Here is a 25,588-nt window from a genome sequence, read left to right as displayed (position 1 = left end):
TTTTTAGCAAAAGTGGGAAGACTAGCGATTTTGATTTTGTTTTTTGAACATCATTTGAGATGCTGTTGACATCTCTGTCAATCTGTTGGTTAAGCATAACAATTTGGTTTTTTTCAGTATATGTTTAGTGCACTACGGGACTGTGTACCTGCTATGATGCATGCAAGACACTTGGAATCTTATGAGGTGCTTCTGGAATGCTATGACAAAGAAAGCATGCAAGTGCTTAATGAGGTATTTTGTTGTGAATGGAAATCAAAGGCTTGGAATATCTTTTAGGCCAGCATCTATTGTACCAATCCTGATATAACCTATAAAAAAACCAGAGATGTTTGAGATTGATGTGAAGTATTTTAATAAATAGGAAAGTGTTCACTGATTTATTTTTGTTATTTAAGAACTGTTGTTAATGATATCTGTGTTGGCTGGGAACATGAAAATACTGTGCTCCAAATTACATAAGTTGTCAAAACCTCAGCTACAGATTTGACTATACAGACAGAAGAATGCTTTTTGTCAGATTACTGTCTGCTTTTATGAATGCCTGAAATAAGTACTACTGTTCTTAGTATGTATGCATGGCTTCTAGTAGTGAAGGCTCTGTAATTGTAGGTGGCCTCTTTAGTAAATCATTACCTAGAATTATGAAGGATGTTTGACACAGAGAAGATGTGAATTCAGATTTCCCAAGTCCTAGGTTTTAACCTTTGAACTACTATTTTTGTTTGACTAGTTTGAAACTAAACATTACATATTCTGCAGAAAATCAGGCCAGGTGACTTATTGCAAGACTCTTCCTCACTGAATTAGATTTTTATTTTCTAGGTGGAAAGCCCTAAGCCTAGTTCCCCTTAGGATAGAAGTGAGAATACTTAAGATTAAATTTTGTTAAACTCCTACATGGAAGTTTGTCATGTATAGAATGGCATTAGGTGGCTAAACCTTTACCTTTTCTGAGCTGTTCAGCTTTTTCTTACTATTGTATGTTAGAACAAAAACACAGGAATTAAGTATCCTTCTGATTTCCAAGTGTTGATTCACTTTGCTTTGGCGGTGCCACACAAGTCAAATCTGTCTTCATGAGTTTAGTCAATCTTTTATGTATCTCTGGGGAGGTATTCTAGCTCTGCTAACAGAGCATTTTAACTGAACACTGAATGTGACCTCTTTTTTTTCCCCTAACTTCCTCAAATAGCACTTGCTGGACAAGTTATGTAAAGAGATAGAAAAGGACCTGCGCTTATCAGTTCATACACACCTAAAGCTGGATGACAGAAACCCCTTCAGAGTTGGTATGAAGGATCTAGCTCACTTCTTCTTTCTGAACCCAATACGTTTTTTCAATCGATTTATTGACATAAAAGGTGAGGAGTTACACATTTTCTTCATTCCATTACTTTCATCTCTGTTACACTTTGGCTTGGTTTATCTTTTAACTTTTTTTCCCACACTTCCCTAGTTAAATAGGTAGTATTATTTTAGTTCATCCTTTTATGTGTTTACAGCTTATGTAACTCACTATTTGGACAAGACCTTCTACAACTTAACAACTGTAGCTCTTCATGACTGGGCCACCTACAGTGAAATGAGAAACCTGGCAACTCAACGCTATGGTTTAAGTATGACTGAAGCACATCTTCCCAGCCAGACTCTAGAACAGGTACAGTGCCCACAGGATAGGAGTATCGTTTGTTCCATTACACTGTCATTCTAGCTAGCTATTCAAAGGACCGAGTCTTGAAAAACATATCCAAGAGTAGAGGACTGTTTGGAAAAGAGCCCTTTAATTGCTCATTGACTTCTGAGACAGGATCTTTATCTGCCTTTGGAGATAACACTGATACCAGTTAATTTCATGTTGGACTTGTGGAGTATCATTCATTTTTTTAACGTAAGATTTAATAAAAAGAAATTGGGTATACACAATCTGATAATGTTTTCTTGAAAGGTCAGTATCAGCAATTTGGCAAGCAACACGTGTCGAATACAACTGTCACAAGTCTGGAATGACCTTTGAATGGCAGGTCTCTTCCCTGGTTTATTGCTTGCTTCCCGACAGGTTCTACTTAGTGATTATCAAGAGAAACTGTTTCACAGGCTGAGCATTGAGGACTTTGGGACATCAGTGCTTAGCTTAATAGAATGAGGGAGAGCCTCCTAGAAACTGCTACGCATGGTTACGTATAGAGTAAAGTAGTAGTTTCAAGTTAATTGTGAAGACGTTCACTGTTACAGGGTCAATGCAAAAGAAGTACAACTTGCATATTTCTGAAGCCTTTCCCTCCAGAGTTTCAATACCTTGGATATTTTTGACAGTTAGCTTCTTTCTCTCATTGAGGTTAGCACACTGGTTAAAACCATTAGAAGTACAACCTCTTTTTTTTCCCCCATTGTTCGTGATGGCTGTCTTCTGAAGTTTAAAGAGGGCATAGAACTAAGAACTCTAGCTGCTTCTTGGTACAAAAGTGCTGTGGATTAGGTTCTGTTTCTGGTTTTGGCTTTCTATTGGCAATGTTTGACCATCACATTGTAATAAAGAATTAAATCATTTCATAAGATTAGTTTCATAACATTTGTTCTGGTATGAGCTTTCCTTCAAAACAAAGACACCCTACACTCCATTCCCCCCAGCCCAGGCAAGATCCTGATAAAATCCTTGGCACAACGGGAAATAGAGTGTATAAGTTAAATGTCATCCTCTCTATGCACAATGATTCCAAAGAGACTCCTTCAAGCAAAACAACTGTAAAACTTTTATTATAAATACAAAACTTCAGTCTTCTAGACAGGCTGGGCAAAATGATATAAAAAAGTAGCTAGTTACTTATGTCCCTATAGAAATCTGTGTGTCTATAGAAATCTCTAAGGCAAAATTCCATTTTCTAGAATCTTGAGAACAGCCAAATCTCAAATTTTTTTTTTTTAATTGAGGCTTGTGGAGTAGACTGGAGAAATCCTTACTTCCGGGGAAGCTGGGAGGGAAAAAAAAAAAAGCAGACAGAGGTGTAACTTTTAAAATGTCAGCTGAGATTCTTTTTTCTCCTCTAAGCGTTATCTTACAGGCACTAAACAAAAATTACGAGTCTTCATTTTGCAAAGCGAAAACACTGCTTTCTAAAATGCTTTCAAATAACTACAAAAATGGCATTTGCACACCTTAATGGTTAGACATTAGACTACATGTCAGTAGTTCTTGAATTTTTATCAGAATAATTCTCATAGATAATATTGTTTCAGGGTCTGGATGTTCTGGAAATCATGAGAAATATTCATGTTTTTGTGTCCCGCTACCTCTACAACCTGAATAATCAGGTAAGGTATATCCTATGCTCTTTCCTGGATTTGGCTCTAATTTGAAGGGATTGAGGAGTGCAGAGTAGTATACGTGTAAGAAATACTCAAGCTGAACATATGTAATAGCAACCTGTAAAATAGCTATTGTTGCTCTAGAAGAACATACTTTGGGATGCTCTAGATAGGTCTCAGAGAATGTTCTCTAGGTATATTTTGAGTACAGTGTGCCAGTAAGATCACTCAATGTCAAATATTCTACTGCAGGTAGGAGAAGGCAGCAAGGACAATTGGCTCCTATAGAAGTAGTATATGTGATTTTTCAACTTGAAAAAAAGAATTTTAGAAAATCAGTTACTAGAGAGAAGCAGCAGTGAATGACATGTAGAATGTGTACATGGAACAACCCTTCATGGTTCCTCACAGTGTGAGAATGAGGAACCCACTACGAAAATGAGCGGCTTCCTTAAAGAAAAGGCAGTACTTTTTTTCACAGCATATAATTTAGTAGTGGAACTCATTGCCATGGTACATAGTGGGGACAAAGGTATTAACAGGTGCTGAGAATTTAGACCAATTAATGTAGGAGATGGGGTGCAACCATCCACCTTGGAACTGTTTCATCTCATCTTTGCAGAAACTGGAAGAGCCTATCAGATAAACTTTATTGTATGCATGCTGTATTTTCTTGAGTCTTTCCCTAACCACCAGTTATTAGCTGCTCTCAGAAATAGGATATGGGCTGCCTAGATTGAGAACTTATCACAGAGTCAATTTTGGGTAAATAACTTTTTTTCCTCCCCATTGTCTCCCAGATCTTCATTGAAAAAACAAGTAATAACAAACACTTGAACACCATCAATATCCGACACATTGCTAATTCTATTCGAACTCATGGAACAGGAATCATGAACACGACAGTAAGTATTTCTTGCGCTGTTAGATTTTTTTTTTAACTGTGCACCAAAGTCTCCAAAGTCTTACATCTCCTAATGGTTTATTTGGTTTTATTTCCAGTTTTAATAATGCAATAATAATGTTCTTTGTATATTAATAGAACAAATCAGTTCTTGGACATAACACAGATCCATATCAGAAAAACTCTCGGGAGTTACTCAACTTCCAGTTGTTACATAAAAGTTAATAAAGAGATCTAAAACCACATCAGATAAGATACAGATGTTCTCGTGGGACTCTGAATTTCAATAAAGATAAATAATACTTACTAAACTAGCATAGTAGAATATTTTGATTTCTAAGTTACCTGCATAGAGATTAGCATGCTCTAAGTTTCTGCATGTTGACACTTAGCTGCAGCCAAAGTCTACTAATGCAAATTTTGAAGAAATGCAATGTTAACTTTTAAAGTTCATCTTGTAATTGTTAAGCTTAAGAAAATTCAGATTTTCAGTTTGTGAAATGAAAGCTACAGATCTCTGATAATTTCTTTGAAGACTGATTTTTTTTTTTTTTTTACTGCAACAGTTGTAATGATATTTGTAATGTAGGTGGTCATTTTAACTAGCCAAAGGCGTTTACCTCTTTGCAAGGTAAATGGGGGCGCTTCCTGCGCCTTGCCTACTGCAGCAGGAATTTATCATTGTGGTTCTCAGGTTTGGGCACAGTGCCAAAGATATTTTCAGGTTGGTGCTTTCCAGCCTCCTGCTTTAACTTCTTTCTACCTGTTTGCTGCTTTCTTTTTCCCATTCTTCTGGTCCCTCTCCCCTGTGGGGACCTCAGTAACAACAACAACAACAACAACAAAAAAAAAAAAATGCTGTTACTCACATTATTTCCTGATGATGTAGATTTATTAACTTCTGATTGTGAGCCAAGTTGTTTATGCAGACATGAGAAGTAATTAAGATGCATAGGGTGGAAGTGTGCTTCTGCCTTATGGGGGAATGTTTTAGAAAACTTTGAGGAAGTGAAGTTTTGTCAGGAGGTTATGCAGACTCCACAGTTTGACTGAGGAAGTTGAGCTTTTCTGGCCTTCTCAACTTGAAATGTTTGTGCTGCTTAAAAAGACAGTTACAGGATATTCCAGCCATAAACTAGTTGCTGTGTAGGGCAGGTCATCAAACTGAAATAGCTAACTTTGTCCCTCGGTACCTCTGTCCTTCCTGGAAGAGAGTAGGCCTTCCAGGAGAAGGATTTTCTTTGTTATTCCCTGCTTATCTTCTTAATTTCTCTGGTTTAAAAGAATAAATTGAAGTAAACTCAGTAGAAGCTTCTATATAAATGCAAGTTACTCAGGAATCTTCTGAAACTGAGTTGCTAGATATGCTTGCTTGTTACACACTGTGCTGACTTTCTTGATTTGACTTTTTTTTTTGTTTAGGTAAACTTCACTTACCAATTTTTGAGGAAAAAGTTTTATATTTTTAGCCAGTTCATGTATGATGAACATATCAAATCCAGACTTATCAAAGACATCAGATTCTTCAGGGAAGTCAAGGATCAAAATGATCACAAGGTATAGTAATTTTTGAAGGACTGAGAATAACTTGACTGAAGTGGCTAAAAGGAGTGCTACTTTAGTAGAAGGTGCAGCAAACCGTAACGTTCCTATTATTTAAATGTGTCTCTCCAGACAAAGTGACAGCTTTTGTCCTAGCAAAACGCAGTGTTACAAGTATCTATATTCAGGATGGCTTTGTTTCATTCTGGCTGCTCTGTAAACGTGGGATTGGATAAAATCATTCTCTCAGTGACCTGACAACCTTGATGGAGTCATAGTCTACTGGAGATTCTAAACTTCTGGTCCAAATCATGCTTAACAGTTGCTGTCATTTTTGAATAATGAGATTATTAAAATTGAATCCAAAATGATGTGAACATGTAGCACTTATTCCAGTATGCCAAGATTTGGGGACTACAGTGTCATTTTCCATGCTGGAAAGTTGCTTTCTTAAAAATGCAGAAGGCAATTTATTTAGTATAATAAACTGCCAATTTCTTTGTGTGTCAAGTGCTTATTTCTTTTAGGATCACTTTCTTGTTCACAGTAACACTTCTATTTCACTTGTCAGCTTGCAGAAGTGATTTAGCCAAATGACTTTACAAACTAATATAGACAGGCAGATACAGAATTTCTTTTAGAAAAAAAATGAAGCTGTAGATGTGAGGTAGGAATATATTGCAAATAGAATTGTATTAACATGGTGAAAAAGTTGTTTGTTTGTTGTTTTTTTTTTTGAGGATAGGTAATTATTCTTACAAATATTTCTAAAATATTTTTTCTAGTATCCCTTTGAAAGAGCAGATAAATTCAACCGTGGCATCAGAAAACTTGGAGTAACCCCGGATGGCCAGAGCTATCTTGACCAGTTCAGACAACTCATAAGTCAAATTGGTATGAAATGCTAAGACAGTGTTATAAATGTTATTAAATGGAAGAGATCTTCACAGTTTAGTAACTGAACTTTTAGCTCAGACTAAAACTCGATGTAACTCCAGTCAGATGGAAAGGACTTCTCCCGTACCCCATGTGAAATAAAAACTCTTCTCTATGCAGAAATGGCCATTGCATGTCTTGATCTAAAATAATATGGCTACAGCTTGCATAGATACCTGTTCTCTTTTAAGTTCTTAGTTTCTTTGTGCTACGGAGCTGACTTTTATCCAGATTGAGTGTATTTCCCGGTAAAAAAATAATACTCTTAAGTTCATGTACTTCAGAAAATGGCCATATATGCAGCTGAAGTAAGTTTGAGTGATGCATGACATTACAATGGTATTTTCAGCCGTTGGTGCTGTAGATGTGCAGGACTGATCTGAACCTGCAAGTGTTTAATGTGCTCAGTGGAAAGAGTTTGTACTGTTTAACCCTTATGCTGTCATGAAAGTGAACACAACTTTGCTAGATGATGTGTGTGTGTGTTTTATTTCTCTATGTGGACTTCAAATTTAAATAATTCCTACAGAAGCTACCACCTTAGGCCCCCCTCTACTAAACAAAACCACGACATTATTTAAATAATTATAAATTACTTCCTTGGTTTTTTTTTCTTGTTTTTAAAGGCAACGCTATGGGTTATGTACGAATGATAAGATCTGGAGGACTCCACTGCTGTAGTAGTGCAATTAGGTACTTCCACAAATACTTCATTTTTCTCTTTGCCCCTTCTCATTCCTTTGCTCCCTATTCATGCTGATATTTCCTAGGTTCTTACCCGTCTTCCATAAATTTTAAAAACGGCCCATTTTTATGCCTTCATTAAAGTGGAATTATGAAAAACAGTGCTGGAAATCAGAACTGTACAATCATTGCCATAAACCACTAAAAATCAAACAAATTATATGGAAAAATGCTGCAAAAGAGTTAATAGACTGTACATGTAAGTCATTAATTCTTGATGTTAATCACTTCAAGGGTGTATTAAGGAAAAATAGTTCAAGCCTTGAGGAACTTGGAAAAAACATTTCTTTGATACTTAGTTCTATGTAGATGATTATCTGTGTTTATATAAGGTTATTAAAACACTGACTTTTAAATACAAAGAAATAGTTGGATTTCTTGCAAATAATAGTAAACTTAGAGTTATCAGGGGCAGCAAGTGCTAGAGAGAGGATATGGTAGCTTGGTAAAAGCAGAAGTACAAATAATGTTCTATGTATTTAAAAATTAGTTTCATAGTACCTGGATGAGAATGTTGTGTTAGATATGATAGGACTTCAAGTAAGTAGTTTTAGCCTAGAAGACTAAATTAACTTAATTATAAATTATGGTAGATGCTTCAATGTAGATGATTGAGCATAATCCTAACAAACAGTGAGTTTACAGGTTTGTTCCTGATCTGGAAGATATTGTTAACTTTGAAGAGCTGGTTAAAGAAGAAGGACTCTCGGAAGAAACGCAAAAAGCAGCAAGGTACCCTGACATCATGCTGTTGAGGTCTGGGGCAGGAGTGGGATAAGAGAATTGTAATGTTAGAGTTATAAATGCAGCTATTAGTTGTCTGCAAATATGTGTGTGTAAAAAGTGTGTGTGTAAAAAGTTCAACTGACTTTATGTGAGGATACTTGCCTCTTCTTACAAGCAGAGAAAATAGAAGCAGTTGTTTTAAAATTGTCAAGTGGCATTTCTACTAATAGACTGTTAGAACCTGGTTTCTCGATAAAATCTTTGTGGTTTAAAGGCTAGCAAGCTTTCCTCACCGTGTGTCTGACATCTGCTTTTAGAATGACCAGGGCCTTAGGGGAAAAAAAATGCAAGTATTCTGTATTAATAGGCCTTTTTTGAGAAAATTAAATAGTGAAACATGATTCAAGATGGCTGTAGAGGTTGGTATCTTGAACACTCTGGTCTGAATACTGGATTGTAGGTGTAGCCAAAGGGTGAAGAGAGGGTTGTACCCCAAGGGGTGAGTAAGCTGAGAAACTTCTAGCAGAAATCAGGTCACACATTGCTTATCCTTTACAGGCAGTTGGACTCTGTCCTCAGTGACCTCACACGTAACTTTGCAGAAGGAACGGAGTACTTCAAAATGCTTGTGGATGTATTTGCTCCTGAATTCCGCAGTCCAAAGAATATGCATTTGCGGAACTTCTATATAATTGTTCCCCCACTGGTTAGTATTTGCATCGTGTGTACTCGTACTTCTTTTAAACAAATGTATCGGATCAGGTTTATGTTTAAATATTTTGTATTAGGCTGTTGACTACCATATTCATGTTTCTTCCCTGATTATGAGTGGGATTGTTTTGATTGTGGCTTTGTTGATAGTTGTCTAAAGCCCCGTTTTTCTTTATTCGCATCAGTTCGCGTACTAGCACTCAAAAGGTAACTTTAAAGACTTTTCCTATTTGAATCAAATTTGTAGAAGCCAAGTCGAAAGAGGAGGAATTGGAACAGTTAAGGGTGAAGGGAATTTAAAACCATATTCTTCAGCTTTCTCATGTGTGTGCTCTTTCCCCCTCATGTTTAGGTATCTTTAGACTCTTAATGTCATGTTCTGATGCAGTAAAATTGGGGCCCTCCTCGTTGCAATTGGACTTGCTTTTGCTAATGAGTTTTGTTTAGAAAGAGTCCAGCTGAACTGAGGTGATGCACACTTGAGCGGAGCATTGTGGGCATTTGGAAGCAGTTCAGTTTGAAGGCCTAAATTATCTAAAAGGATTCATATGTAACAACCCATTTTAGAAACTAACTTTGGAGTGCTGATGAGCCATAAACTTTTAAGACTGTGAGAGAGCAGGCACGTAATGGTGATAGAAGTGAGGGAAGATAAAGGCTCATGACAAATACTTTTCTTTTTCCTTCCCATTTTTGGAGGTTTTTTTCTGATAAATACAGTTTCAGGAATATACCATTCATTTTTGTTTTAAAAAGGCATTTTGGTGCCTTTAAACTTGAAGTAGGTTTTTAACAACTGCTTGAAGTACACAAATTTCCATGTCTCCAGTAGTTATTGCATACAGACATATACCCATTGCTCGATATTACTACCTGGATCAACATCATCATAAATGGAACACTGAAATCTTTTTACAGTTTTCTAAATAGAGTGGAATAACACACTAACTTTAAAACACTAATATCTTTAAGCTTTCTAGGAAGCTGGGCTTTCTTAATTATTCTTGCTTACGTGTTTACCTCTAGTAATCACCAAGAGAATGTGAAGTAATAAAGTCTGACAAGAACAGCAAAGATGAAGATGTGCCTTTGGTTTTTTACTTATGCATATGCAGGTGTTTTCCAAAGCTTAACTTACTTTCTTCCCCAAAAGCCTAGAAAAAGGACAAGCTTTCATACAAAAATGCCTAATGATGGGAGACACATCTAGCATAGTTTGAGGCATGGAATTATATTCATAGCTAACAGCATACATATGAATATTTTTTTAAAATTTGTGAGTCTCTTGATGATTCCAATACAGCTTTTTCACTCTTTCAGACCCTCAATTTTGTAGAGCATTCAATCAGTTGCAAGGAGAAATTGAATAAGAAGAACAAAAGTGGAGCAGCTTTCACTGATGATGGTTTTGCCATGGGTAAGTTTCAGCATGTTGACTATCCTTCGGGCAAGCCAACATAGTGGATATTTGCAAGAAGAGTTGGTTTTGGGGTTTTTTTTTTTATATTTTGTGTGTTCCCATAGTTAAAAATTCCATAATTTAAATTTGGGTTGTCTTGGCTTCAGCACAATGAATTTGAGGGCTATTGTTTTGTTCAGAATCTCCTAAGCATGGAATAGTTGAGTGTGGGAGCAGACAATTTTGTTGTATATTGGTGCTCCCCAGTTTCTTTCAAAGCTCATGGATCTCAGCGGATGAGAAGGTATGCAAGTCTTTGGGTAAGTTACGAGGTTTTCAAAAATTGAATCTTGTTGTTTATTATGATTTTTCCATTAGATTTAATTGTAAATTAATTGCAATTTAAATTTTAATTATGTGGGAATTATCAGCTTGGGCTGATCTGTTAAAGACATGCATAAAATGTTTTACCAATTACATGTTGACTTTGGTACGTGGTTTGTTAATGACTATAGGTGTGGCTTACATCCTGAAGCTTTTGGATCAGTACCAGGAGTTCGATTCTCTACACTGGTTCCAGTCCATTAGAGAGAAGTACGTGAAGGAAATAAGAGCAGTGGCTAAACAGCAGAATGTTCAGTCCACTAATCAAGATGAAAAACTGCTACAAACTATGAACCTGACTCACAAGCGACTGGAAGTTTGTTTACAGGTATAGATCTGGTTATCTGTTCTGTGTCAAGTTCTGCACTTAGCCATCACAATTCAGATATCTGTTTGCTGATGGAGCTTATCAAGAGGAAAAAACATAGAGCATTGTCTGCAGCAACAATGGAAAAAGAGTATGAAGACTTGAGGTGTATGATCTGAAGGGGATGACATAAATGTTTGTAATATTTGAGTGAGTCAGGAGCTTGACCTGGTTGACTGGAAGTCTTTGTCCTATGGCGTTTGAAATCAAATGCAACTGAAACCGAAATGCTTAAAGAAGAGAGAATAAGTTTTTGGTTAAACCTAATTTTCAGCCTCAGTGGATTAGTGACAGATTTATTGCACTGATGCTGTCCTTAAATTATCCTTTAAAGTTTTTGCTGACACTTGCTTTGTAGAATCCATGTAAACAAAATATGAATGGAGAAAGACTTTTCAAAAGCATTTAAGCGATTTAGATATTTAAATCTAGTTATCTTAGATGCTTCTGAGAAATCCTGTTTATATCTGTCTGCAAACTCAATCTTGTGATACACTGACATTCCTCTTCTGTATCTTTTCCCTTAGGAATTTGAACTCCTTTATTTCTCACTGAGTAGTGCAAGAATTTTTTTCAGAGCAGATAAAACTGCAGCAGAAGAAAACCAGGAAAAGAAAGAAAAAGAAGGTGAGTGAATACTATGCATAGAACATTTTGACTCATGAGAGAGAGAGTGCCTTAGTAGGTAAAGTGCCTTTTTCTTTTTTTTTTCCATAGCTGCTTTCTTGCTAGTGAGTTCATTCAATATTCCAGAAAGAGTTTTATGGGGTTGAGGGTGACTGAGGAGTCAAGAACAGCTCACAGAGGCCTTCTTTGGAGTGGGTGAATTTCAAGCTGGGCTTCTGGGGGAAGAAGAAAAAAAAAAACCACAAAAAAAACCCCCCAAACAACAAAGTCCAAAAAATCTAGAACAGGGAGGGTTGCATACTGGCAGTAATATTAAATTCAGTAACTTCAGCATCATATTTACCCTTTGAATATAATTCAGTGGCAGACCAACACGTACCGTAAATATCTGAAAGTCACGTACAGTGTCTGCATCATCTGCCTACATCAGTTTAAAAACAGCTGTTATTTCACACCAGCTAAGGTTGTGCAGAAAATGTTGTCATTGTCAAAACTGGTAATCGAGAGGGTAAGATCTTAATTTGTGGTATGGTCTCTTGACAAGGTAACATGGCTATTTCGCGTTTTATATTCATGCTTATTTATTCTCCCTCATGAATTCTGGAAGATTCTCTTGTGTATGGGAAAATTCTTTTCAGAGAAATGAGACTGCTCCTAAGGATTAAGTTATAGAAGTGCAGCTCAGTCCTAAGTTACTTAGAAAGTTAGGTAGCAGCATATTAAAAACTTTCCACTCTAGGTCTGACAGAGACACAAGTGACCTGTGAGATTACACTCACTGAGCCAAAGATCAGTTTTCTTCTGCACTAGGCAAACAGTTCACAAAGAAAGAATTCTTCTAGCATGAATTTATATTTGATCATATTCAGTGAAGTTGCTCAAGTAATTGTTCAACACAAAAAAAAAAAACCCAAACCTACAAGCATTGTGCTGAGTAAGAACAGACATATTACCCTAGCTTCTTTACAAGAGCATTCTGTAGAACAGCAGTTAGTTAATGATATTTCAGGTTAAATGTGAACTGAACATATATCACAGCAGTGATCTGAAGAATGTGTTTTGTGGTGAGAAAAGCTTGAAATGCATACCAGGGTGAAAGGCTTTGAACATGGTCTTCGCCTTCTGCCGTAATATTTGGATTTGGACTCTGCAAAATGTGTGAGCCTGTATATGTAATCTCTACACGAGCTCTGCTCAGTGAGGAAACCTTTCACCTCCTTCATGCTGCAAAGTCAGGTTGTATATGCTGACCATGGTCTACTCTATAAGTGTGTTATGACATCAGCATAATATATATGCTAAGACTTTGTTTTTACTGCCTTGAATAAAATGTGAAACGTTATCCATGTCTTTATTTTTTTTATCTTTGCAGAAGAGTCTGTTAAAGCAAGCAATGGAGATATTTCCAACTCTGCGCCTGCGGATCCTGTTGTGAAATGATATGGCTGGTATGGGTGACGATTACTTGCTCGAATAATTAATGTTCTTGTTGTTATCAGTAATGCTCTGTAGGGCCAAAAGCTCTAGATTTGATTTACTTGCTCTGTTAAACCCAAGAGAAAATGTACAATAGTATACTAGCATCCAGTGAGGCTAGGTGTGTGTTTGTCTGTATTTCCAGTAGAAACTCTTGTTTTCCAGGAGTTTACATTATTTACAGCACTTTATTTAGATTTAAAATAATGATATAAAATGTTGACCTTGGAGGTAGTTGTTTTAAAGTACAGATTAAAAAAAATCTTACTAATTTTTAGATGCATTCTTGCATCTCTAACATAGCATTTAAATAACAAAAAACAAAAAAAAACCTACCAAACTCAGGCCATTGTTCTAAGATTTGAATTGGTGCATCTCTTCAACCAGGGAAAAAACAAAATGAAGCAAGATACTGTGTGTATCTGTTGTCCAAAAAATTATTCAGACCCGTTTTCATGAAGTCCTGTTATATTTAATGCAGTCACAGATTACACTGTAGGTGTAGCAGTGTCTGTTGTGAATGTCTGTTAAAGCTATTAACACAAAATGGAAATCCTTCTTAAGGTTTTATTCCACAAACCCTTATTATTACTGTAGATAATATTTGCGCTATGGGAACTTAGGATCCTGTCAGGCATTTATTTCCCCCCCGCTGTTTTTCCCCCCATATCAAAGAATGGGAAAGCTAGAAAAGTTAACGTAATAAATTTACTTCTCATTTCATGCCGAAGGTCTGATTTGCACCTACAGAAGTAAGGAAATCCAGAGCCAAGAGAGAACCACAATCAGCTCTTCCTTTTATGACCAGACACTGTGTGATGGGTGTCTGCAACTATTAAGTGATCTTACACTTCATGAATATGTTGTGCCTAATTGCAAGTTTCAGCCTCAATTCTGTGTTTCCTAGCCTTTGTAGGTCTGTCGTACCGTCTGTGTTGTTCATACAGTCTTACATGCCTGATTATTAACAATAATTGCACTGCAGGCTTCAGAAGCTGCTGAACACTGTGAGAACTCTGTATAAATGTAACATCCACAAGTAGAGGTTCTAGATCGTGCAAGAGTTACTCAAATTCCTAACTGAAGTAGCTAGACTTAGCTTAAAAGTAAATGCCACTTTCATTATAAGATACAGTTGTGTTTTAATCTCCCAGAACATGAAACACTTCTAGGTCCTACTAACTAGAATAAACTACTCTAGTCAGTGCAGTGGAGAATTACTTTTGGGGGGATTTTTGGCACTCCTAACTGTACTTTTAGACCATACTTGCCAGCTTCTTTCATCTCTTCTAATTACAAAAAAGACAATGTTTTAATGGTTCAAATTGTTCCACCCACCCCTGGGTCACTGGTTAAGACAGTTCCTGACGGACTTTGATTTGCCCTTTCCTGCCAGTCACTTCAACACTCAGAAAGCTAGGACAAATGTTTTGTTGCAACTGGAAAAACCAGACTGATATTGAAAGTCCTTTTGTTGGTTCTGAAAACACGACACAGAAGCTTCATGGACTGTTTAAATCAGCTGGGCTCATTAAAGCTTTTATTTTTAATTAATTAGAACTGCAAGAGACTGCCCTAAAAAAATGCTGCATTACTTGATTTATATTTTTGCTTTTTTATTTCGATACAGGTTTGGTTTTTTTTTTCATATTTTGTGTACTTTTTTTTGACCAAATTGTGCCCGCACTGAACATTCAGTAGCGCTGCTGAGATCAGCGTTCCTGCTGCTGCTAATTTCCATACTGTTGCAATTGCAGTGTACATATTTCCCTATTCCGATCTCATCTGAAGTCATGGAAGTTCTTGGCTTAGAGTGGCCAAGCACAACATTTTTTCTTCTTCCACAGAAACTGCAGAATCACGTAGAGATGGTGTTTGTTTCCCTCAGGATGGAGTTGCTAGGTAGCTATGGACTGTCCAGACATTACCTGTGCTCTAATAATATCTGCACTTGTATTTCCCCTTCTCCCTTTTTTTCTTTGTTTTTTTTTTTTTTTGAAAGACACTGTCTCCGATAGGTAATACTTTGCAGTTGAACATTTCCTAATGTATGGTGGTTACCAAATTCATGTGGTTCTGGTGATGGGAATTCTACAGAAAAGACATAAGCCTATTTTTATAGAACCCTGTTTAATCTGGGAGAGCTGAATGTATACTGTATGTGGCAAAAATATATACATACACACAGATATGTACAGTGGTAATATAGAGCTATTCTTGCTAATACAGGATTGTAGTTTATATTTACAGAAATTTTCTTTTGTCATGTAGCAGCATATACATGCAGAAAACTTTTGTCATCTGAAATACAAGGTGGGTCCTGTGTTTGGATGTCACATGCTCCTCTGGCAGTGAGGGTAACATTAAATCCTTTTTTTCCCCCCTACAAGGATCTGGAAGGGGTGCAAAATTCTTGCTGTGGTGCTACTACTATTTTCATTGCTTTTGCCCTCCTGTTCCGATCATAGGAACAAAATGGACCCTAACTGGTTGTCTGGAGACGATGGGGCTGAAACAAAAAAATCCCCCAAACTAAACCGAATGTGCTCACTCAAAATTCCCAGAAGCGGTAAGAGGAAAGTAAGGATGACTAGTTTGCTGCAGGGACATGAAACAGATCTCTGGTGGTTTTTCCATCAAGTTGGGGGCAGAACAGGCTCAAGGCTGGTCTCTCTCTCTGAGCAGGCAGCTGCTGCCACTGCCCTCCTGTGCTTAGCCTTGTGACAAGGCCACTTCAGGTTTGAGTGGTAGCAGCAGCTCTTCCAGAGGTCTGGCAGCCTGCTTCTCTTACGGTGCTGTGCCCTTTCCTGCCAGAAGCTCTGGGGCTGCCTTGCCCTTCCTCCTTGCACCACCGTTGTGAGGGGGAGCACAGCACAGCTGCCGCATCACGAGGTCAAAAGGTGTTTGCACCAATGGGTGAGAAGTGATGGCCCCAGCAGCACCCAACTGGTGTTTGCTTCATGGGGAAGGGACCTGCTGCTGCTGAAGGGTAGAGCCTGGAGGGCCTAATGTGGTCTGTAATCGGAAGTAAATTTGGGTTTTCATCTGATGTCCATCAACAACAGCTGTTTTCAGCTTCTCAGGTACAAAGGACCAAATGTAACACTTAATGTTTCCTAACTCATTGTACAAAAGGGTATTTTGTTACTTCGCTCTTTGGTTTGTGAGTAGAGAACATGATGTACATAAAACTGTGTTAATAAATGTAATTTTGAGAACCTCATTCGCAGTGTCTTCAATAACCAGTTCAGCAGGTCTTAATATTTTTAATAAGACAGCTTCAGCTTTTATTTATGAAGAAGTTTGTGTCAGTTACTAACAAATAGTTCCATGGTTCTTTTAAACATTTAACAACCAGCTACATTGAATTTATTCCATGTCAAACACTTGCAAACTGGGATCTTTCAAATGCTGTAGCACAGGTTCTGCTTACAGAAAAATCTAGTTACCTAGTAAGTGACTGAGAAGAGTTAAATTAAGTCTGAGGAATTTCAGCCATTTGGTCCAGTTATCTTAATACAATCTATGCCACAGATCACACACCCCCCTTCCCCACACCAACTACTGTTTTATTTTTGTTTGTCTCTGCAAAGTACAGTTTCTCATGTTTTCAGGTTAAACTGGAGGGGGAAAAAAAAATCTAAAGTTATTAGCCAAATATATATATATATGTCTAATTTCAGGAATGTACTATGAGACTAGTCAATACATCATAGCCTTATAATCTAGCATTTATTGCTCAGTTTCTTAAAACCAAAGATTGCTGGTAGACTCTGCTGTTGTATGTCACCATAATGTTAAAAATACAAACAATTCTTATTATAAAAGTACTTATTTATCCTACAATTATAATTTCTGGCAGCTTAACTTTTAAGAAACCTAACCACAGAAAAACTGCACACAACTGACATGCCACATTTGTTCACTACTTCTGATGTTTGCATATCAGTGGTATTTAGAATAAGAAATCAAGGAGGTTCATTATGTCCATTATTTAATTACAGAATGTGTGAGTGTGGTTCCCATGAACGTAAGAGTAGGCACTTAGATTTGTTTTGTAAGCTTATTGTAGATGCAATATAAAAATAGATTATATTAATAGGAAAAATTTAGTGTTTAACAAATTGTTTTGTAAATAGGCTAGCACAAAAGATAAATCTTGTTACACTTCATCTAGACTAAAATAACTTCATCTGAAAATAAAGTAAATAGTGCATTTTTAACCTTCATTCAGATGCACATAATCATGCAAACTATGAAAATTTACTATGGTACGAAACTGGAGGCCTGATATTTGTTAAAAGGAGATGACAGCTTACAACTTGCAAGAATTTCAGTGGAGTTGTAGGCTGCTCACCATGTAAATCTGAAGAAATGCCATTAACCCTTTGTGGCTGACAGCTGTGCTGCCCTGACTGCCAGCAGCGAGGGGCTAATGCTGAGACATTCCCAGAGATTGTCAGCTTCCCAGACACACCTATACACTACACATTCACAAACGCAAAAAGCCTCAAAGGCCAAGTCCTGCTGCTGCTCCACTGGAAATCCAGAGGGAACTCCACTGCAAAGATGCCATGCTGTCTCTAGCAGGAAGACGGAAGCTGGCCTTGTGTGTGCGCACAGATGATGGAAAACCAGAGATTCTTGCAAAACAATTCCCTGCTTTTCCTGCTCCCGTGCAGGCTGCAGGAAACAACAACAGTTTTTACGCTTCTGATTCCTCCCCTCCTTCATGTACAGTTCCATCCTCTTCTGACTGATCATTCAGAAGCATGAACTTCCCATCATTTGTTAATGGCACAGACTTCATTAGCTGAGCTAATGCTTCTGGGTCCTGAAGAAAAAGAAACAAAACAAACCAACCAAACAAACAAAGTTCAGCAGGCTGCAGCAGTCTTTCAGAGAAGCACAGTTTTCCCAGTGCTACTACTAAAGGTTTTGCAACTTTTTTTTTTTTTTTAAATGACAACATTTAGCCTAAAAGTTGGAAACATAAATAATCTCTTTTGGCTTAGTAAAACCACCCCTTGGGTATGGGGGGAAAAAAAAAAAAAAAAATCATTCTTTTTGAGCCTTTATTTTGCTGTTTTTATCTAGCATTGATAACAAGTACTGAAAAGCAAGAAGAAAAATAACTGACTACAGAAGTTATTTCTATACCATTGTTTATTGCCAGTGACTAAAAGCTCATTCTCCCTAGTTCTGAAATCTTGGCAACAAAAGTGTACAGCAAATATTAATGTATTAGTGTCACATCTTTATACAGATAAATTTATCTGCAATGGTCCAGGTAACTTTGAAAATGAATGACAGTGGAAAAATATTGTGTGCTTTTCCTCCCTAAGGGAGGAAGGCATATGAGTTTCTAGAAGTAAAACAGCAACACATGTGACTTACAGTTCATTCCGAAGGCTTTCTTCGGGGTTTTTTTTGAAAGCTTTGCTCACAGTTTCCTTTCAGACATGAACAACTGGATTTGTATACTTCTGAATTTGATTTAGGGTGGCAAATTTTATCTCAAATCAAGCTACTGCAAAATCAAACTGAATTTATTTTTGTAGGAACTACCCAGGGGCTGTGTTAAATGATGTCTGGAAAACTTTGTCATTAGGGAGAGTGGCAGTTCTTTTTTCTTACACACACCAGAGGCACCTGGACAGTGCAACCAAAAGGAGAATAAGATGCATCACAACACAGACATTGGAAATGAAACAAACTTACCTTCTGTGCCTCAATGATTTCTTTTCCCAAGCTAATGGCATAGCAGATCTGAAGGAAGGAAAAAAAAAAAAAAAGAAAAAAAAAAAGTAAAGGTCAGTTGTGGTTTGGTATTGTGCTTAATTGGGACTAAAATGCACATCAATGCAAACTTAGTCTTAAATACAGGTCTATAAGCAGAGCTCACTTAGGCTGGTAAGTCTTTGTACACAACACAGTTTTATTCACAAAGCTTCATTTCCAAACCTGGGAGATCTTTTCCAGTGCATGTAAAAGAGTTACTGCTTTTTAAGACAAAAATTCTCCAGGACATTCCCTATTTCTAGTAACCTGTTATTATCATATGCAGCAAGCACCCAGTGGTGTTAACACAGTATGGCTGTCTTGTCTTTGACAGCTTTACAGATGTGCATTTCTCAACATAGCTGACACTCATTTTTGTTAGTGCTGGTGCTAGACATACACACACACACTCTCTCTCTTTCCCTGATCTCTTAATGTCGAATTCGCAATAACGTCCTTTCCTCCTTGTACACGCTGCTGCATTATCTATAAACTCGGTCCTTTTAGAGATAAGCCATTAAAGGCTTGCACGTTCAGGCGTGTTTTCCTGGCAAGGAACTGAGCTGCTCTTGCTTCTATAGTGCCATTTCCCAGGTGTGTAAGCCAAGAAGCCCAAGACCTGTTTTCCAAGTATTTTACTAAATGTCAGGCAAACCTTTTCCCCTTCTGTATTGCTCTCAAAAATGTATGCGCTCATGGATTCTTCTCCCAGAGTCTCACTGAGATGAACCACAAAGCCAATCAGTCGCCTGTTTTCCTGATGAGCAGCAAACTGTGTCACAGTGGCTAGTTCAAACTGGAAAAGTATAAATAAAAATGTATTTTTTTAACCAGCATATGGGTAGCCTGGTCACAGGTTCACGTGACGGAGTATTCAATCCTGTGTTTGAAAACCAGACTTAAAACAAAAGTTACTTACACTTGTTCGTGTAACTTGGGTTTGAGGATCTATCAACCTGCAATTACGCGAGGGGAAAAAAAAAAAAAAGACAGTAAATTATTTTATAGTGATTCTTAGTAATTTCAAGGTGCTTTAAAATAGCAAGGGAACCACGACAGTAATTTTAGAGATGAGGAAACATATGCACAGAGTCAAATGCTTTATCTGTGATTTCCAGTTGGTCGATGGCAGGGTTCTAGACCCTGACTCAGCTGCCTGACACAGCATCTTTCTGAACCACCGATTTGGAAAGCATCCTGCGTGTGGGGGCTAATACACCAACGTGCATATGGACATAGACATGCTCCAGCTAAAGCGAATGTCTTGTATCAACATATTCTACAGTGACAATACCGACACCAGGACAGCGATGGCTCTCTTGCTGTTACTACATGTAAAGAAAGAGACTTTTCCAATGCTTTTTTTTTTTTTTTTTCCATCTTTATCTTTATGGGGCCTTATAGCCCCACTGCATGCTCTACATTTTGGTAGGACGTTCTTACAACTTAGTCAGGAGGATGATTTATAGATACTACAGGGTAAGAAGAGACATTTTTCTCAGGATCTTGCTCCCTCAAAGGATTTATCTATTGGAAAAACAAAATGAAAAATACTTTGCTAATCACAAGTTACACAAAGAGAACAGAACGTTGCAAGCTGAAGAATTTACAGTACCTCAAGTTCTTGCTGGTGACCATGAGATGGGATTCAGTCATACGGAATATGTTGTGAATGGCACGAGCGGCTAACACTTGTCTCATAGCTTCATAAATCACCTCATTTGTGTCATCTGACTGAACAGCCATAGATCCTAGAAACCGAACTATGAACATCTGCTGCAAGAGTGAATCTGGAAAAGAAAAGGTGTGACTTCCTTCGCTGTGCTACTTCAATTTTCCAGTAGCTGAAGTTACCAATGAAATTATTTTTTTCACTTCGGAAATTCAACAGTAAACCTGTGGGTGGTGACTGCCGGGGTGGTGACTTCCTGCTCGGAGCCAGGCAGGGCTCTGACCCAGTTTTAAATAGTGCTTGAACTGGCAGTGGGTACTGGGGGTGGGAAATTAAAAAAAAGAAAACAAAAACCCCCAAAAAACCCCACCAAAAATCAGTCGCAGATGCTTAGAAGCTTTAAAAGTGTAACTAGTCCCTTATGCCTTATTTGATTAGCTAGCAGAATTCAATTGCCTATCTTATCAGGTGCACATAAACTGTGTACATGAACTAAATGTGATAAATTTGTGATTGTGCACAAGCCCTGGCTTCCATCAAACTAACTCTTATCTTTAAACCTTGCACATTCCTTGCTTTCTTCTATGTTCTTCTGACCTTCCATGCAGCTGGTTCCAGTGAGGTTTTCATTAAATCCGTCCTTGCTCATTGACTGTCACCGTAAGATTCCTATTTACAACTAAGTAGCCGTTATGTGACAAAGCCACCATTTGATCAGGCTCCCTTTATGGCTGGTGGTGAGCAAGGCAAAGCGGGAGGACTCCTGCTGAACGTGACTGCTCAAAGGCCACAACAGGTGTGCCTACATTGCACAAGACACCACAAAGATTGTTAAGCATCAGCTTGAGCTAAGCTTACACAGATCCACCTGTGCAGTCTGAGATGCAGGGCAGTCACTGTACTCTCTTTGGTGTGCTGCAGCGGAGCAGAGCGCTGCTGCTGCCAGTGCGGAGCTGCCTGCTTGTCACAGCTGTCTTAGGCAGCTTGCAACCATCCCACCTTGGGACAGCACATGCAAGCGAGAACGTTCAGACCAGTGGGTCCTGCTTTGGTTCTGAGAGTAGTTTTCTGACAGGGGCTGTTGGTTCCAAACAGAGGCTGTAACTGGCACAGAGGAAAAGAAGAACCAGGAGCTGAGCCCTGCATGTGCTGGTAGAGGAAGGCCAGAACTGCTGACTTTCACTGGCAAGTCACAGCGCGGAGGGAAAGGGGGCAGCGGTAAGAAACTCTCCCTTTGCTGAAAGAGTCACGTTGCTGCTGCTGGCTATATGTTGGGTCTCTGTGAGATTTAGATTGTGGATTTAATAGTACATGTGGGTAAGAAATGGCTACTAAGCAGCCTCAAACTTGAGCAGAATTATAATACAGTCCCATCAAACCTCTTCTAAACAAGTCAACAGCTACTTTTTAAAAAGAAAACAAGAAAAAAAAGAATGAACAACAAAAACAAAGCAAATAAAATCTTTTTGCCTTTAAACATTTGAAATAAACCTAATCTGGAATACAGCTTGGACTGTCAAGGAAAAAGATGTGTGTTTTCACAGGTAGCGATATTTAAAAGACTGGCTTCCGAAACGTAACAACCTTCAACTGCACTACCGGCCTGTTACTGCTGCTCCGTGGTGTTGGGTGCTTTCATGAAGAGACACTGGATAGCTGACAGCTGCATTAGGCCTAATGTCATGACTAATCTTATCTGGAAAAATTAAGCACTGACCTTCCTCCTCATCTTTGCTGCCGTCTTCAGATTCCCCAAATGGGTTTGCACGCCTAGGAAACAAGAATAAAAAACTCTAATTACAGATTCTGGTCACTACACACACATGCTGCAATACCTCATTTTCTCCCCTGGAATCACCCTGTTAAAGTGATCAATCACTGTCTCTGGCCATACCTGCCACCTCTGTTCTGGTCCAGGAATTCTGTGGCAGGCAGTACGATATCAAACTGAATCGGTGTTCCAGGAGCAATGAGTTGCGTGGAGTCTTGAATGCCAGCTGATTCACTGGAAATTATTTTATCATTTTCCGTATTCTTTACGTTCTGGCTAAAGTGAAAATGGAAAAAAATGTCAATCAATGACACCCATCTTTGCTCTGGAAGGGAGACAAGATTATTCAAAAATCCAAAGCGGGACTGAACCACTATACATGACCATAAATAAAGAGTATTTTCCTTTTTACCTGTTACTGAGGACTCTAATAAAATCTTTGGTTTATTTTTTTGGATCTAAAATTATATAGGAATAAAGCAAGCGCTGGTATATTAAACCTGAATGCAGATCAACTCTGGGAGTGGGCTGACTTTCAGCAGTAGGTTGCTGTTTGCCTCCCCGCACTCCAGAGGCCACATTGACAGCCACCTTACCAGTTCAAACAGCAGAGACCTGGACTTCTGTCCGCAGGTGTCAACGGCAACCCTGACATTACCAGGCTTGTCAGAATGTGCTCGCTGAGAAGCGTTACATACCGAGTCCGATTTCTTCCTGCACCTTTTCTCAACGAGACTGAGATGCTAAGTTTCCCACAGCTACAGAAGGTGTAACTACACATCGCTACACGGGACAGTGGGTTTTACTAGCAGCATCCTTCTATTTCTAGAAAGTTTTCTGGCTGCACACAGACGTAAAAGTGACTTGGAGTTTAGTTGTCAATGAAACAGCTGTTTCCTTTGCCCAGTGAAGTAGATGGCAATACTCTTCTATTCAGAAATCTGTAATTGAAGCGAAACAGCTGTAATGTGAATAAAATTGGAAAGAAATTGACTGGCATTCCCCATGGTTATAGGGAATCTTTGGAATCTGTAAGCAATCACAATAAATGGAATAATAAATCATAGTAAAGGCACTGGCCTGAGAGGCAGAAGATCTGGAAAAGGTTTGAAATTCTGAAGTAAATATCTGAGTAAGAATTCACGGTTTTCTGACAAAACTTGCAGAAAAGTCTCTTCATGTTGCAGTCTGTGTGACACAAACTTGCCCTATTTTATTTATCACACTGCCTCTGAAAGCAAGATTTCAGTCCAGCACTGGGCTTGAAAGCCACCTCTGATGATAAAATCTCCCACTGAGAAAGATGCTAGGTTCATGTGGACACAAAGAAACTATACATAAAATATATTTTTTGAATATAAGCACATCCTTATACATAAGTACGTAAGAGCATTATTAACAAGTTTTGAAGGAGCGGAGCTTTATTCACTGACCTGAATGAGCACAAGAGAACAACAGTAATTATTCTGACAGCTGTGTAAGGCATAGCCCTGTGACACAGGAACTATTCTGCAGTATTACCTACAAGTCATACCCTTCCAGCAAAGCACTTACAAATAAAGCATTGTGTTTGTTTCCGAAGAAACAGCAAAATCCCAATGGCAACCGCGAGGAGCTTCAAAGCTGTGATATGGAACAATAAGCACTACCCTCAACACTTAGCATCTCTTACGGCTTTCAAGTAGGAAACATCAGAAATAGAGGAACTTGCTGCAACATAGGCTTGTAAAGCCAGGGTCTAGCCAGGGCTTCCTCTCAGCTACTGTTGCCCTATGAAAAGGGCACGACCGCACACAGTCTCTAGTCTGTGCACGTGAGAACGTTACCTGGGGTGCCGAATTTCGTGTTTTTTCCCAAAGCTGGTAATGGGAGTCACTGCTTGTAGGGCTGTCTGATTTAACTTGATTGCAGCTGCCTACAAAAACAAGGTCGAACAGCTCTTTTACACATGTACTTTAATTGTCGTGTAAAAAACAATGAGAAAGTTGAAAGGAATGGAAGAAAAGATGGAAACAAGCTCCCACCTCTGGATTGTCAGTGAGATAGATCTGTCTGGAGATGTTGTTGATGGCACATATCCACTGGAAGGGAAAAATGAAATTGAACTCTTCAAGCTCACTTGTATAAAAGAATAACAGCTTTAAGAAAGTATTATTACCTCCTCGTATTCTTTCTTGCTTTCTGCTTGAAGGGTTATACCCCTAAAATACAAACATAGTGTATCAGTGCTAAAGGTGGACATCAGGAAACTGTTTGACTCCAGGTCTCATAATAATGTTACCAAGCTTTGTATCTATTAACCATCAAAGGAACAGAAATCATGAATAAGCTGCAGCTGAAGGATACCGCATGTGCTGCTCAGGCAGTTGTGGAGGAGGATGGGAAGGAATATGCTTTTAATTTGGAAACACCCTTCTGGAAACCCAGAAAGGCTTACTAATATAGCAAACATGTTTTACATGAAACAGCATCGGAAAGGGTAGGCATGACTGGCTGTCCTCAAATAAAACCTGTCTCATACGCTTTGCCTGTAGGAGTAGTGATCTGAAAGCAGTATCTTCTGTCTTCGCAGTCTACAGCCATAACAGAGCAGTTGTCCAGGTCCTGAATCAATCCTCCAGCTACTGCTCCCCTTGGCTGACACATCAAGTTGCCACCTTGCGTGAAGAAATACAGTCTTTCCCAAGTTGTAGTCACCAGACCTGTTTTACTAAAGAGAAGACGCAGTGATAAAGACTCAGTACTATTTAGAAATTACTCCAAACATATATGAAACTGCAAACAGATCTTGCTGCTAATCTGAACTTTATGTTCAACCCTGGATTTTTTTTATAAGTCTCTGTTGAGAACTAAAAGCAGCACCTATTCCTAGCAGAGACTAATCCTTAATGAAAGGTGAAGAATTAAACTAATTCCAAACATCCCAAGTCAAAAACATTCTCTGCAGTATCTCCTAGTTAAAGGATAAAATAATTATTGCTATTGAGTAACCGACATGAAATATTAAGCTGGATTTAAAAAAAAAAAAAAAAAAAAAAAAAAAAAAGTATTTTCAAGCTGAAGAGCAGCATGAGCAATTTCAGCATAAAGAATCAAAATTATTAAAAGTATCTTCTGTAAGTAGTATCTCAGAGTCCATCTTCTCCCAAGCTCTGGAGTCCTATTATACTGTAATCCAGCTCTTAGAATGTTAAGACAAATTAATAAATGTCCACTCTCAAAAAAACCCCCAAAACTAGTCA

At 38.2% G+C, this 25,588-nt stretch overlaps 2 protein-coding genes across 4 annotated transcripts in view; one reads left to right on the top strand and one right to left on the bottom strand.

Moving 5' to 3' along the window:
• The window catches only part of WASHC4 (WASH complex subunit 4), a 39,113-nt gene extending 22,768 nt beyond the window's left edge, over positions 1-16,345 (top strand). For 2 of the 3 annotated variants that reach the window (XM_086754086.1, XM_086754094.1), the window contains 15 exons: positions 118-234; positions 1,196-1,364; positions 1,506-1,660; positions 3,238-3,312; positions 4,107-4,211; positions 5,633-5,767; positions 6,538-6,646; positions 7,315-7,381; positions 8,078-8,164; positions 8,717-8,864; positions 10,190-10,286; positions 10,784-10,980; positions 11,547-11,646; positions 13,019-13,094; positions 13,854-16,345. In XM_086754086.1, coding sequence (XP_086610212.1) covers positions 118-234; positions 1,196-1,364; positions 1,506-1,660; positions 3,238-3,312; positions 4,107-4,211; positions 5,633-5,767; positions 6,538-6,646; positions 7,315-7,381; positions 8,078-8,164; positions 8,717-8,864; positions 10,190-10,286; positions 10,784-10,980; positions 11,547-11,646; positions 13,019-13,086 — 1,629 coding nt within the window. In that variant the 3' untranslated portion in view covers positions 13,087-13,094; positions 13,854-16,345. Of the gene's footprint in view, positions 1-117; positions 235-1,195; positions 1,365-1,505; positions 1,661-3,237; positions 3,313-4,106; positions 4,212-5,632; positions 5,768-6,537; positions 6,647-7,314; positions 7,382-8,066; positions 8,165-8,716; positions 8,865-10,189; positions 10,287-10,783; positions 10,981-11,546; positions 11,647-13,018; positions 13,095-13,853 lie in introns of those variants that run through there. The other variant, XR_015259282.1, reaches the window with a different exon arrangement.
• Positions 16,346-16,379: 34 nt separating this feature from the next.
• The window catches only part of APPL2 (adaptor protein, phosphotyrosine interacting with PH domain and leucine zipper 2), a 39,198-nt gene continuing 29,989 nt past the window's right edge, over positions 16,380-25,588 (bottom strand). Inside the window, exons 11-21 of the mRNA XM_086754108.1 lie at positions 24,868-25,056; positions 24,505-24,547; positions 24,371-24,427; positions 24,173-24,261; positions 22,470-22,622; positions 22,293-22,345; positions 20,519-20,693; positions 19,823-19,859; positions 19,559-19,699; positions 18,844-18,891; positions 16,380-17,956 (exon numbers count right to left, since the gene is read on the bottom strand). Coding sequence (XP_086610234.1) covers positions 17,828-17,956; positions 18,844-18,891; positions 19,559-19,699; positions 19,823-19,859; positions 20,519-20,693; positions 22,293-22,345; positions 22,470-22,622; positions 24,173-24,261; positions 24,371-24,427; positions 24,505-24,547; positions 24,868-25,056 — 1,114 coding nt within the window. The 3' untranslated portion in view covers positions 16,380-17,827. The remainder of the gene's footprint in view (positions 17,957-18,843; positions 18,892-19,558; positions 19,700-19,822; positions 19,860-20,518; positions 20,694-22,292; positions 22,346-22,469; positions 22,623-24,172; positions 24,262-24,370; positions 24,428-24,504; positions 24,548-24,867; positions 25,057-25,588) is intronic.

This window comes from Chlamydotis macqueenii, chromosome 1 (assembly GCF_036417535.1).
Source record: "Chlamydotis macqueenii isolate bChlMac1 chromosome 1, bChlMac1.mat, whole genome shotgun sequence".
Lineage (NCBI taxonomy): Eukaryota > Metazoa > Chordata > Aves > Otidiformes > Otididae > Chlamydotis > Chlamydotis macqueenii.
Note: the sequence above shows the minus strand (reverse complement) of the source record. Positions and strands in the feature narration are given on the sequence as shown.